Raw genomic sequence first — 12,356 nt, 5'->3', positions numbered from 1 at the left:
AAATTGTGACTGAAATTTTAGAGAAACAAATGCTAAAATATCTCTTTAAAATTTCCCCTATATTTAACTCAGCTATGGGATTACTAGTTTTCAGCTTGAACTCAGGGCCTGGGTACTGTCCCCGAGCTGCTTTTGCTTAAGGCTATTGCTCTACTTACTACTTGGGCCACAGTGCCTCTTCCAGTTTTTTCTGTGTAGTTTATTGGAGATCAGAGTGTCAAGGACTTTTCTGCCTGGGCTGGCTTCAAACCTTAGTTCTCAGACCTCAGCCTTCTGAGTAGTTAGGATTACAGGTGTGGACCACAGTGCCTAGTTAATGTAATTTTTTAGAATGTTGGCTGTGATTCAATTTGATGTCATGACCCATGAATTACCTCAGTTTCAAAAGTTCTGTTATGATACAATTGGAATGGCTAGTGCTTGAGTCAACCTCTATGGTTTCTATCTATCACTCCCTTTATTACTACCAACTTTCTGGGCCTACCTCTTCCAAGCTACAGATGACTCCTGTGTGCATCCACCTCTATTCACAAGGCAGTTTAAATTCAACAGGTTGGACTGCTATTGTATTTAACAAAATTCTCTATAAGACTCCCCTAACCTTAAATTACTTCTATAAATCTCTTGATTAATACATCTGATTTGTACTAATCTTGACTATGTTGATATTTTATTCCTGAAAACTTAAAAAATACTACACTGTAATATAGGCAGGGACCAACCTTCAGGAATTACCAGATGTCTCCTTTTTTCCTTCACAGGAAATGATGAGCAAGTTATCCTCCATGATGTTGAAAGGTAAATAGGTTTTTGGTGTGTGAAGTTTTTTTGTTTTTTTTTTTTTGGTCTGTTGTGGGGCTTGAACTTAGGGCGTGTGTACTCTCCCTGAGCTTTTATGCTCAAAGCTAGTACTCTACTACTTTGAGCCACAGAGCCACTTCCAGTTTTCTGGTAGTTAATTGGAGATAAGAATCTTACAGACTTTCTTGCTTGGGTTGGCTTTGAACTGCAATCATCAGATCACAGCCTCCTGAGTAGTTATGATTACAGACTTCAGTCATTGGCTTCTAATGAAGTTTTGTATTCTTCATATGAAGAAAGGCAAATAGTTCTTTAGATCAAAGTCATCTTTTTAGCTTTTGAGAAAAGCATGGAATCAATGGTTCTTTTCTGAGAAAGACTTCTGTAAGAATACTGAAACTTGAACTCTGAACCGTAAACTGGTGTTTAGCTTTTATGTTCACAGCCCACATTCTGTACTTGAATCACCCTTCTGCCTCCAGCTTTTTGCTAGTTAATTGGACATAAGAGTCTCAAATTTGTCTGCTGTGCTTGGTTTTGAACCGAGTTTCTCAGATCTCAGCCTCTTGATAGCTAGGATTATAGGCTTGAGCTAACAGCACCTGCATCCTATAATAGTTTTGAAATAAAGTTCTTTTTTTTGTGTGTGCCAGTCCTTGGATTTGAACTCAGGGCCTGAGCACTGTCCTTGGGCTTTCTCAGGGCTAGTGCTCTACTACTTGAGCCACAGCACCATTTCCAGCTAGTTACTTAGTTACTTAACCTAGTTACTTAGGAGGCTCAGATGAAATCTGAGGATCACAGATTGAAGTTAGCCTGGGCAGAAAAGTCTTTATCTCCCATAAACTCAGAAAAAACTGGAAGTGGCACTGTGGCCCAAGTGGTAGAGTGCTAGTCTTGAGCCAAGAAAGCTCAGAGACACTGTACAGGTCCTGAATTCTAGTTCCAGGATCAGGGGCAGTGGAAAAAAAATTGTCGGTAGAAATGTAAAAAGATCAAAAGGTGAAGGGAGCTGGGCGCGGTAGCTCACGCCTGTAATCCTAGCTACTCAGGAGGCGGAGATTTGAGGATCATGGTTCAAAGCCAGCCTGGGCACAAAAGACTCTGAGACTCTTAGCTCCAATTAACTATTAGAAAACAGGAAATGGGGCTGTGGCTCAAGGGGTAGAGTGGTAGCCTTGAGCTGAAGAGCTCAGGGACGACGCCCAGACTGAGTTCAAGCCCCATAGCCCCATGACCCACAAAAAAAAAAAAAAAAAAAGTGAAGGAAAATAGCTTTTACTAATAGCAATAGTAATAGATAATATTTATTGATTGTATCAGATTGCATTTGTTGTTGGGGTGGAACAGTGCTACACATTGAACTCAGGGCCTCATGCCTGCTAGGCAAGCATTCTACCTCTTGATCTGTATTTCTAGTTTTTTTTCAAGTTAGGATCTCATGTTTAATCTCAGACTATGATCTTCTTCTATTCCTATAGCTGGACCAACACTCCTGGCTTACTGGTTGAGACTTAGTCTCACTAATTTTTCTGGCCTAGCTAGCCTCAAATGTAATCCTCCCAATGTCCTTTTTTTTGTTCTTTTATCAGCTGTGGGCTTGAATTTAGGCATAGGCACTGTCCTTGAGCTTTTTTTTTTTTTTTTTTGGCCAGTCGTGGGGCTTGAACTCAGAGCCTGAGCACTGTTCTTGGGCTTTTGTTTTCCTCAAGGCTAGTACTCTACTACTTGAGCCACAGCACCATTTCTGGGCTTTTTTTGTGTATATGTGGTACCAAGGAATGGAACCTGAGTTTTTGTGCATGCTAGACAAACACTCTACCAGTAGGCCATGCTCCCAGCCCAGAGCTTTTTTTTTCCTTCCCACAATAGGAAAAGCAGTTTTATTAGAGAAATGAAAATAACAGAGCAAATTGAAACTGGATTGTAGAAGGGTCTGAATCTTCCTCTGATAGTCTTCAAAGCTTGAGGCTCCTACTCTAATCTTAGCCTGAAGTGGAGCAGCTACATGGTTGGTTTAATTATCCTTGCCTAAAAAACATGTTTGAAGTACTGCTATTGTTCTTCCAGTCAATGGTGAGCTCACAACTCAGCTTATTTGATCAAGACTAATGCTCTATCCACTTTAAGCCACAGTGCCACTTCTTGTTTTCAGGTGGCTAGTTGGAGGTAAGAGTCTCACAGACTTTCCTGACTGGGCTGGCTTTGAACTATGATTCTCAGATCTCAGTCTCTTGAGTAGCTAAGATTTCAGGTATAGGCCACCAGCACCTGGCTCCCACAATGTCCTATTTTATGAATAGTTGGGACCATGGGCATGAGCCACTGTACCTGCCGAGTCACTTTAAAATAGTTGTATTTAGTGTGAAAACTTTAATATGCTCTAATATACATTATATATTACATTATATATAGTAATCACACATATACACATATATATTTTTTGATGGAAACAATATCTTTTTTTTTGTCGGTAATGGGGCTTGAACTCTGGACCTGGGCATTGTCCCTGAGCTCTTCAGCTCAGGGCTACCCCTTGAATCATAGTACCACTTCCAGTTTTCTAGTGGTTAATTGAAGATAAGAGTATTACAGTCTTTTTTTGTGGGTCATGGGGCTTGAACAGCCTGGACGCTGTCCCTGAACTCTTCAGCTCAAGGCTACCAACCTACCCTGTAGCCAAGCCCCACTTTCTAGAGGTTAATTGGAGATAAGAGTCTCAGGTCCTTTTGTTCCAGGCTAGTTTTGAACCTTGATCCTCAAATCTCAGCCTCCTGAGTAGCTAGGATTACAAGTGTGAGCTACTACGCTTGGCTTACAATATCCTTTTGATTTAACTATTTCAACTTATTCCTGGGAATGAAAGTAACTGCATCTTCGGGACCATGGGTTAGGACTTCATGCTGTTTTCATGTATATCTATGTGCCTGTGGGCCTATTTTGCGTTCTCTTTTTCAGCAGTGAGACCTTGGATGTGTTCGCTCATGAAGATGCAGTATATGGCTTGTCAGTGAGTCCAGTGAATGACAACATTTTTGCCAGCTCCTCAGATGATGGCCGAGTTCTCATTTGGGACATCCGGGAGTCTCCCCATGGAGGTAGGATCACTGCATCAAAGGTTATCGGATCACATGTTGTATGGTTTCATGTCAGGTTTATTGCAGATTCATTTTATGACCTGAGTGTCTGGATGTGAGAGGAAATGTGGGATCCTTACATGTGGCATAGCTCCTCCCCTAAATTGTCAGAAGGGGGGGCACTTTTGCCATCTCTTTCCAACCAGCCACCTTGTACTCTGGTGATTAGTGCCCCTAGAAACAAAAGCTGTGGTGCCTCATCACACAGGCTGGCCACTCAGGGGCCAGCTCTGAGTGGTACTATCACATACAAACTCCTTATTGTTTACAGAGAATGAGGGTGCTGTGCACTTTCTTGCAGACATAGTAGTGATCTTGTTCTTTTTTTAAAAGCCCACAGAACTTCATCTTAACCTGTATAGGATGGTAGGAAGATGGCAAAGCACTTTGTAAAGGGAATTGTCACTGAACATCTCCTCCATTATATTCTTTCAATCTCTTAAGTGTGAAATGAAGAACTTGTTTTGTTGACTTTCTCTACTAAAGTTCTTCAGGAAATATATCTATTTCCTTTAGAGAGATTTCTCTCTGTAACTCAGTCTTCAAAGGCTCTTTCCTCCGATACCACCTTTTGCCACCACCTTTACCACCTCTAGGTTTGGTTTGGCTTTGCATAATCATTCAAACCCGTGTACACAGTTAACATCCTGTGGAATCTAAGTCTGTTTTTCCACATTTTGAGCACTTGGCATATTGAGCCCTCCTCAGTATTAACGTTCAGAGAAACTTGTCAGGCAGGCCTGGTTGCAACCAGTGCTCTGGCTAAGTCTCTGTGTACTTGGTAGGTCTGATTTTCCTTTGTATATCTGTTTGATGGTGAAGATGAGTTCTTAATCTGCCCAAGGTCTTATGCTGGACTACATATATTAATCATTGATGGAGAGGTGCTGTCTTTGGCTTTTAATAGCTTCCACAGAAATATGTCCTTCTAGGTAGCAAACTGATTTCTTCTTCACCTGGAACCTGCTAATTTATGCAGAGGAAAAACAGGAGTTCTAAGTGACATTGTCTAGGAATTGACTAGCTGCATGTTAAAATTCAAGTATTAAGCTTTTAATTTTTTTTGACAAAAGATATTGTTAGGTAGCCTAGATGATAGCCTTTGACTTATGGTCTCTTACTTTTTGTTGTTGTTGGCTGAAGGGCTTAGACTTTGGGCCTGAGCGCTGTCCCTGAGCTCTTGAGCTCAAGGCTACAGCCCTCCCCTTAAGCCACAGCGCCACTTCTGGTTTTGGAGTACTTAATTGGAGAAAAGAGTCTCTCAGACTTTAGTGCCCAGGCTGGCTTTGAACCATGATCCTCAGATCTCAGCTTCCTAAGTAGCTAGGATTACAGGTGTGAGCCATCGATGCCAAGCCTCTTAAATGCTAGGCTTATAGATATGTATTACCACATACAACATTAAAAAATACTCTATTAGTGACTCAGATCATAAAAATTCTTCACTTAGGATTTAAGGAGTCATTTAAGAGAGTAGCCATTTGGGGAACATTGTGAATCAGAAGGGAAAACTGCATTGTTTTACCTTATCCTAATATTTTCACTGTTTTTCTTTGTCTTCATTAAATTTATTTGTAGTTTAAAACTTAAACTTTTATCTAATACATTTAGGTTAAAGGTAATAATCTACTGGAAATGGATTATAAATTTTTTCAGTTCCTATGGAATTTAGTTTTCCTACTATAAGACAGCTTCCTCCTTTCAGGTGTTATATAGTGTTATACAGTTTTCTGAGTGTTAAAATTTAAGTTTGTCAAACTGTTGTCAGATTTTCTGCATGGCAAAAGTGTATGCAGGGCTCAGAGGACCTTCAGGAAGGATGCCTGGTGTGGGGTATGTTCACATTGAGGTTGTGGGTTATTAAAGAGTTTGCTCTTACGTGCACTCACACTCTTGTTTATCTTCTGTCTGCCACTGACCCAAAGGTTCATGGAATGAATTGATCATAATTTCTCTTTTTCACAGAGCCCTTCTGTCTGGCAAACTATCCATCAGCCTTTCACAGTGTCATGTTTAACCCAGTGGAACCCAGGTTGTTGGCCACAGCCAATTCAAAGGAAGGAGTGGGACTCTGGGATATTCGAAAACCTCAGAGGTGAGCCCCCTTGATTCATCGTATTTGCCTTTTCCTTCTTCTTGTTTCTCATTACGATTAACCAGCAAGTGTGAGACCTGTTTTGCAGATGATCTCAATTGGTCATCAGTTAATATGTTCTGCTTCTCTGAAGCTAGGAGAACATATTTCTAAGCAGAGAGAGACAGAGAGACAGAGAGAGAGCTATACTTCTTGTTAGGGTTGGTCATACATTTCAATGTGGACTCTAGATAGGGTCAATTCAAGTACAGAGGGAACTCTCTTCTTGAAATCCCTCATTCCCCACATGCACAGGAGCTCTTGAAAAGATTGGCCAAGTTTATTCCTTCTTAGCTATAGATTCTTAGTCACAGACGAGAGAGGGTTCCTAGGTTCCTAGATGGACTTCAGAAGAATTGTGAGCTCCATATTGTATGAAAATTATATATTATAGATTAATACACTTTTTTAGAAATGGAATTTGTTTGCTTTTTTAGTTTCTCAAAAGATTATTGACTACGATAGTAAAAGATGAAGAATTAGTGTTCCCTGGTGTTAGGGATCTAATCTGTTTTTCCTCTTTTCATTATTAAACAATTAAACTTACTTACACAGGCCAGTTCTGACCTGATAATGTTAAGCATCAATGGGGAAAATTCTGTCCTTTTTCAAGGATTTCAGGATGGAGGCAAGTAAGAAGCTTTTTGTGTTCTAGATTTTTTTTTTTTTTTGTAGGTTATGGGGCTTGAACTTGGCCTGGGTGCTGGTCCCTGAGCTCTTTAGCTCAAGGCTACCACCCTACCTCTGGGACTGGGCATTGTCCCTGAGCTCTTGGGCTCGAGGGTAGGGCGGTAGCCCCACTTCCTATTTCTAGGAAGTTAAGTGTAGATAAGAGTCTCAGGTCTTTTTGTATCTGGGCTGGCTTTAAACCTAGATCCTTAGAGCTCAGTCTCCTGAGTAGCGAGAATTACAGGCCTGAGCCATCATGCTCAGCTTTTTATGTACCTTAAATTCTGAGGGAATTTTTATGGTTACCTATAGGTAAAGCTGTTCTTTTTTTTGGTAAAGCTATTCTTGCTTTTAAAAAAGAGCTAGCTCCTCTGGAAATGCTACGTGGATATGATGATTTACCCTTTGTAAAGAAGTATTTCAAAGGACTGTCATGGAAGGGAAGGAAAGTTATAATTTATTTCATGGGCTTATGGCTTCCGATAAAAGAGGCAGTTAAATACAGAAGATCATCTTTTGATTTTTATTCCTAACTGATCCAGTGGGAAGTCAGAGTGGTTAGAAAAATAGACCTATATAGCCCAGCTCTGTCAAGCAGGACTCCCTGAGGCTCCACAGGGCAGCAGAGATTTTCGGTATTTTCTGTTGCATATACACCTGGCTGTTGCATATTGAGGCAAGGCCCTTAATGTGCCTTTACATTATATGCTTATGAAGGTTTGCAATGTACAGAGAAGACAACAGTAGTCTGTTGGTTTAAAAGTAGTGTTGTCTGCCTCTTCAAGCTGTTTAAGAACAACCAATTTGCCTTATCCATATTATAAAAGACAGAATTTGAACTGATTATGCTGTCCTTTTCCCACAGATAGCATGGTTAAATTCCCATAGTTAGCTAACTATGCAAGCTTTCTCCTCACGTACAATGACAGTGGCAGCTGGAGTAGGGCACTGAGCTATTCATTGCCAGTGGAAAGCTTGAGTGGAGTGTCTTGAGAAGAGGTTATTTTAATTCTCCTATTTCTTCCCCAGTCTCCCAACTAGGTTCTAGCTGTGTGTTGAGGGACCATCTTCCTCTTTTCTCTTGTTTCCTCACACAACTGAGTTTCATTCACATCACATCTTCACGTTCCTAAGTAGTAGGCGAGGGGGGGAAGGACATTTGAGAGCATTCTAAGTCTGCATGGAGGGAGGGGTGACATGCAAAGGAAAGATCCAGGCTCCTAAAGGATGATTATTTCTATTTTCAAATTATTTCTATTTCTTAGATGATTTTGAATGTTTGTATATTGGTCTGTTTCTTGTACTGCCTGGCCGTTAGTCACTATTTCTAAAGATAACTACAGTGAGCAGTTTCTTATATATCTTTCTAGAAGATAATTTGAACTAGATGCCAGGATGTGTATGGATTGTTTAAAAATGTTAGACTTAAGGAACCATGTCATAATACCTGTTTTTGATGCTCTTTTCTAGTTATTATGTCTGAGAGACCTTTTTATATCAGAACTTTCTGGGTTCACTCTTTGAAGGGTTTCATGGTATGCCATCATTGTGGCATTCCTATAAAAACAGAACTTTTGTTTCCAGTGTTGGACCATTATAAACAATGCTGTATTGAACTTGATTGCATATCTATTGTGGCCCACTTATAAAATATCTGTAAGGAATTGCCACATCAAAGGGTGTGTTTCAAAATTTCTTTTTTCTGTTTTGAGACAAGGTCTTATTACAATCAGGTTGGCCTTGAATTCTTTTTTTTTTTTTTTTTTTGCCAGTCCTGGGCTTGAGCTCAGGGCCTGAGCACTGTCCTTGGACTTTCTCAAAGCTAGAGCTCTACCAATTGAGCCTCAGCACCATTTCCGGCTTTTTTCTATGTATGTGGTACTGAGGTATTGAACTGGGTCTTCGTGCATGCTAGGCAAGCACTCTACCACTAGGCCAAACTCCCGGCCTGGCCTTGAAGTTTTGATTCTCCTCCCTCAGCCTTCTGACTATTAGGATTGTAGGCATTTTTTTTTTTCTTTGATGGTACTGAGGTATAGGGCCTTTTGCCTTTACTTGACTTGATTATCTGGTACTCATCACTTGAGCCTTGCCCCCAGACCAGCTTTTTCTTGGCTAATTTTAAGATGAATTTTTTCCAGGCTGGCTTCAAACCTCAGTCTTCTGAATTTAAGCCTCCTAAGTAGCTAGGATTACAGCTGTGAGTCATATGCTTAGTTTATTTTTAGATTTTTGATAAAAATTGCCAGACTGTGATCCCACTATGAAGGACTATGTTGACTCACAAACTTACCAGTTATATTTGAAGCTACGTATTTCTCTGGGTCATCACCAACACTTATATACTCTTGCTAGTCGTCTGGGCAAAATGATGGCTTCTTATCTTGATTTCTTCTTTAATTATGACCAAGGTTTTGTGGCTTCTTGGGTAAACTATGGTTTTCAAAGTCCTTATGGGAGAAAAGTCATTTCATAAGACTAATTGGAAATCTTGACATCTGTTTTGGCACAAATAGAGGATGAGTATAGGCGAGTAGAAACTGGGATGTTTTGTTTAATTTTTCATGCCTTATAAAAGCTTTGGGGGAGGAGGTCATGTATGAAATATTATTAAAACCATTTTTAATTTTATATCCACTGGATTTTAAAGATCAAATTACAAATCTTTTCTGTTTGAATTCCCTAAGTACAAGTTGATATGGAGGAGGGCCTTTTGTCTTCCCCATGTAGGACTAATTATGTTGTTTCAGTGCATAATTTGTCTCCCTAGCACAGTTGCCTAGAAACTCCAATCCAGATCTTGGGGCAGGTCTGAGTCCCTTGGGAGGACAAATCCCTTAGGAGGACAAGAGCTTTTTCAGTAATACTTAAATGTAGGAAGAGCTTTTAGAGGATTTATTAATCCCTTATAATTACAGATAGAATCGTGTGTGCCCATGTATCTGAGTAAACATATGTAGCATTTTTTTTTTCCTTGTGACAAGAGAAAAACCTTGTACCAGGTTTTTATAGAGACCCTTGGTTCCAAAAGGATAAAAGTGCTTGGTATTCTGAAAATTCTAGGTTTAGAGCTGTTTGTGATTTCCTCAAAAGGGTTAGAAGTGACTGAAAGCTTAGAATAGGCGTGGAGTTAGGAGTGAATTCAGAGCCTACTTGAAGGGTTACTGGCCTCTTAGAAAGACTTGGAGCAATGAGGCGCTTCCCACTGAAAACTTTTCTTTTATAACTCAATCTATATATTATTCAATTATTGAGGTTTTTAAATTTTTAATTTGATTTTTTACCTACTTCAAACCTAAGCTATATTGTACATTAGCCTGAAAGCTTATAGATTTGTGAACAGGGTCTTATTTTTTTGAGCCTCTGCTGAGCTTCAGCTGATAAGAAGACTGGCTGGAAGAAAAAAATGTTAGCAGGATAAAGAAATTTGTCATCTGGTTTGATTTCCTCATTGTACAGATTAAGGAACAAGCCTAACAAGATAACCTAGCAAGGGGTAGGGTGGTAGCCTTGAGCTGAAGAGCACAAGGACAATGCCCAGGCCAGAGTCCAACCCCACGACCAACCAAAGAAAACCTAGAAAGCAAAAAATAAAAAACACTATGTTAAGGGTCTCATTACTTCTTGATACTTTTTTTTTTCTTGGTACGTCATGGGGCTTGAACTCGGTCTGGACGTTTTCCCTGAGCTCTTCAGCTCAAGGCTACCACCCTACCCTTGAGCCAAGCCCCACTTCCCTTTTTCTGGAGGTTAATTGAAGATAAGATTCTCAGGTCCTTTTGTGCCCAGGCTGGCTTTGTGCCTTGATCCTCAGATCTCAGCCTCCTGAGTAGCTAGGATTATAGGCGATTACAGGCGCGATTACAGGATTACAAGGCATGAGCCACCACACCTGCTTGATATCTTAATAGGTGCAACCTTTCCTTTCCTCTACCTACCCGGCTCTATAGACATTAGAATTAGAAAGGTCAGCTTTAGGGATTTTAGTGGTGAAGAGTGGGCCATGGGGAAGGAAAACTTTAGTATGATTGACTGAAAAAGAAAATATCACATCTGTAACTTTACATGTTTCATAGTTGAACAAGGTGTCTTTCTTTCATTTTGATTACTTCTCTGATGTCCTTTCAGAATCATCTCCTGACAATCTCTCCTTCCCTCTCCTTCCCCTCTCCCTCCCCTCCCCCTTCCCATCTCCCTCTGCCTCTCCCTGTCCCTCTCCCTCTCCCTCTCTCTCTCCCTCTCCCAGTTCTGGGGCTTGAACTCAGGGCCTGAACACTGTCCTTGGGTTTTCTCAAGGCTAGAGCTCTACCACTTGAGCCACAGCACCATTTCTGGCTTTTTCCTATGTATGTGGTACCGAGGAATTGACACCCAGTCTTGGTGCATGCCAGGCAAGCATTCTACCACTAGGCTACGGCTCCCAATATCTCTTTTATCTTGGTTGGACTGTTATATTGGCCTTTGGACAGTTTTCACAACTAAAGCCCTCTAATGTCTAGAGGATTCAGGAGAAAGTTTCCTCCATCATTGCTGTACTTTGCTTATCACATACTTTTCCTTGACTGTTTAGGCTGTTGGCTCACCCACCACCTCTTTCCTTTTTATTCTTTTTAGCTTCTGTCAGGAACTGTTAGTTCTGTGACAGGTAACACTGTCTTGCTGTGACAAGGATAATAAAGAGTGTTGTTCTATCCTACTTAATAATAAAACTAGGGCAAACTAGGAATCTCTGTAAAAATGTGCTTTATAAAATAATGCTTTTCGGTGTTGTGTAAGTGACATGTCAAAAGGTGGGCAGTGAGAATAAATTCCTTTTGTCAGAGGAAATTTCTCTGAGGACTTTGGCTTTAGGGATCTCTAGATTAAATGTCTATTATTGATTCCTGTGCCAATCTCTCTTCTGCAGAGATCAAATTAATGTTAACTTTCCTTCTGAACAAACTAGGCAGTCTCTGTCACGTTGCATTTGAGGGTAGTTCATTCTATTATAAGAAGTTAGAGCTCAAGATCAACGTCAAGGGCTGGAAGAGGGTAGCTCATAGTTTATGTAAACAATGAGGCTCTCTTGACCTTGTCCTCCTTCCTTTCAGAATGGACAAAGGTAATCAGAGCAAATAAATAAAGATTATTTTTGGGGGGTGGGGGCGGGGGCCTGTCCTGGGGCTTGTACTCAGGGCCTGGGCACTATCCTCGAGCTTTCAAGGCTAGCACTCTACTGCTTGAGCCACAGTATCACTTCTAGTTGTTTCTGTGTATGTGGTACCAAGGAATTGAATCCAGTGCTTCATGCTTGCTAGGTAAGCACTCTACCAGTTGGTGGGCTCCTGGCTGCAAATAAAGACTTCTTATACTTCCTTTTTTTGTGTCAGTCCTGGGGCTTGAACTCTGGCCTGGACACTGTCCCTGAGCTGCTTTGGCTTAAGGTTAGTATTCTACCACTTGAACCACTTCTATACTTCTGGCTTAAAAAAAAAAATTGTCAGTTGTGGGGCTTGAACTCTGGGCCTGGGTGCTGTCCCTGAGCTCTTCAGCTAAAGGCTACCACTCTACCACTTTGAGGCACAGCACCCTTCTGGTTTTCTGGTGGTTAATTAGAGGGAAATAAGAGTCTTACA

At 40.7% G+C, this 12,356-nt stretch overlaps 1 protein-coding gene across 2 annotated transcripts in view; it reads left to right on the top strand.

Moving 5' to 3' along the window:
- Dcaf5 (DDB1 and CUL4 associated factor 5) overlaps nucleotides 1-12,356 on the top strand; it is a 90,766-nt gene that overhangs the window by 19,180 nt on the left and 59,230 nt on the right. For both annotated transcript variants that reach the window (XM_090344350.1, XM_090344351.1), the window contains exons 3-5: nucleotides 762-798; nucleotides 3,760-3,899; nucleotides 5,904-6,033. In XM_090344350.1, the coding sequence (XP_090200476.1) occupies nucleotides 762-798; nucleotides 3,760-3,899; nucleotides 5,904-6,033 (307 nt within the window). The remainder of the gene's footprint in view (nucleotides 1-761; nucleotides 799-3,759; nucleotides 3,900-5,903; nucleotides 6,034-12,356) is intronic.

Source organism: Megascapheus bottae, chromosome 14 (genome assembly GCF_031878675.1).
Source record: "Megascapheus bottae isolate mThoBot1 chromosome 14, mThoBot2.hap1, whole genome shotgun sequence".
Taxonomy (NCBI): Eukaryota; Metazoa; Chordata; class Mammalia; order Rodentia; family Geomyidae; genus Megascapheus; species Megascapheus bottae.
The sequence above is the reverse complement of the archived record's forward strand: the minus strand, read 5'-3'. Positions and strand labels throughout refer to the sequence as shown.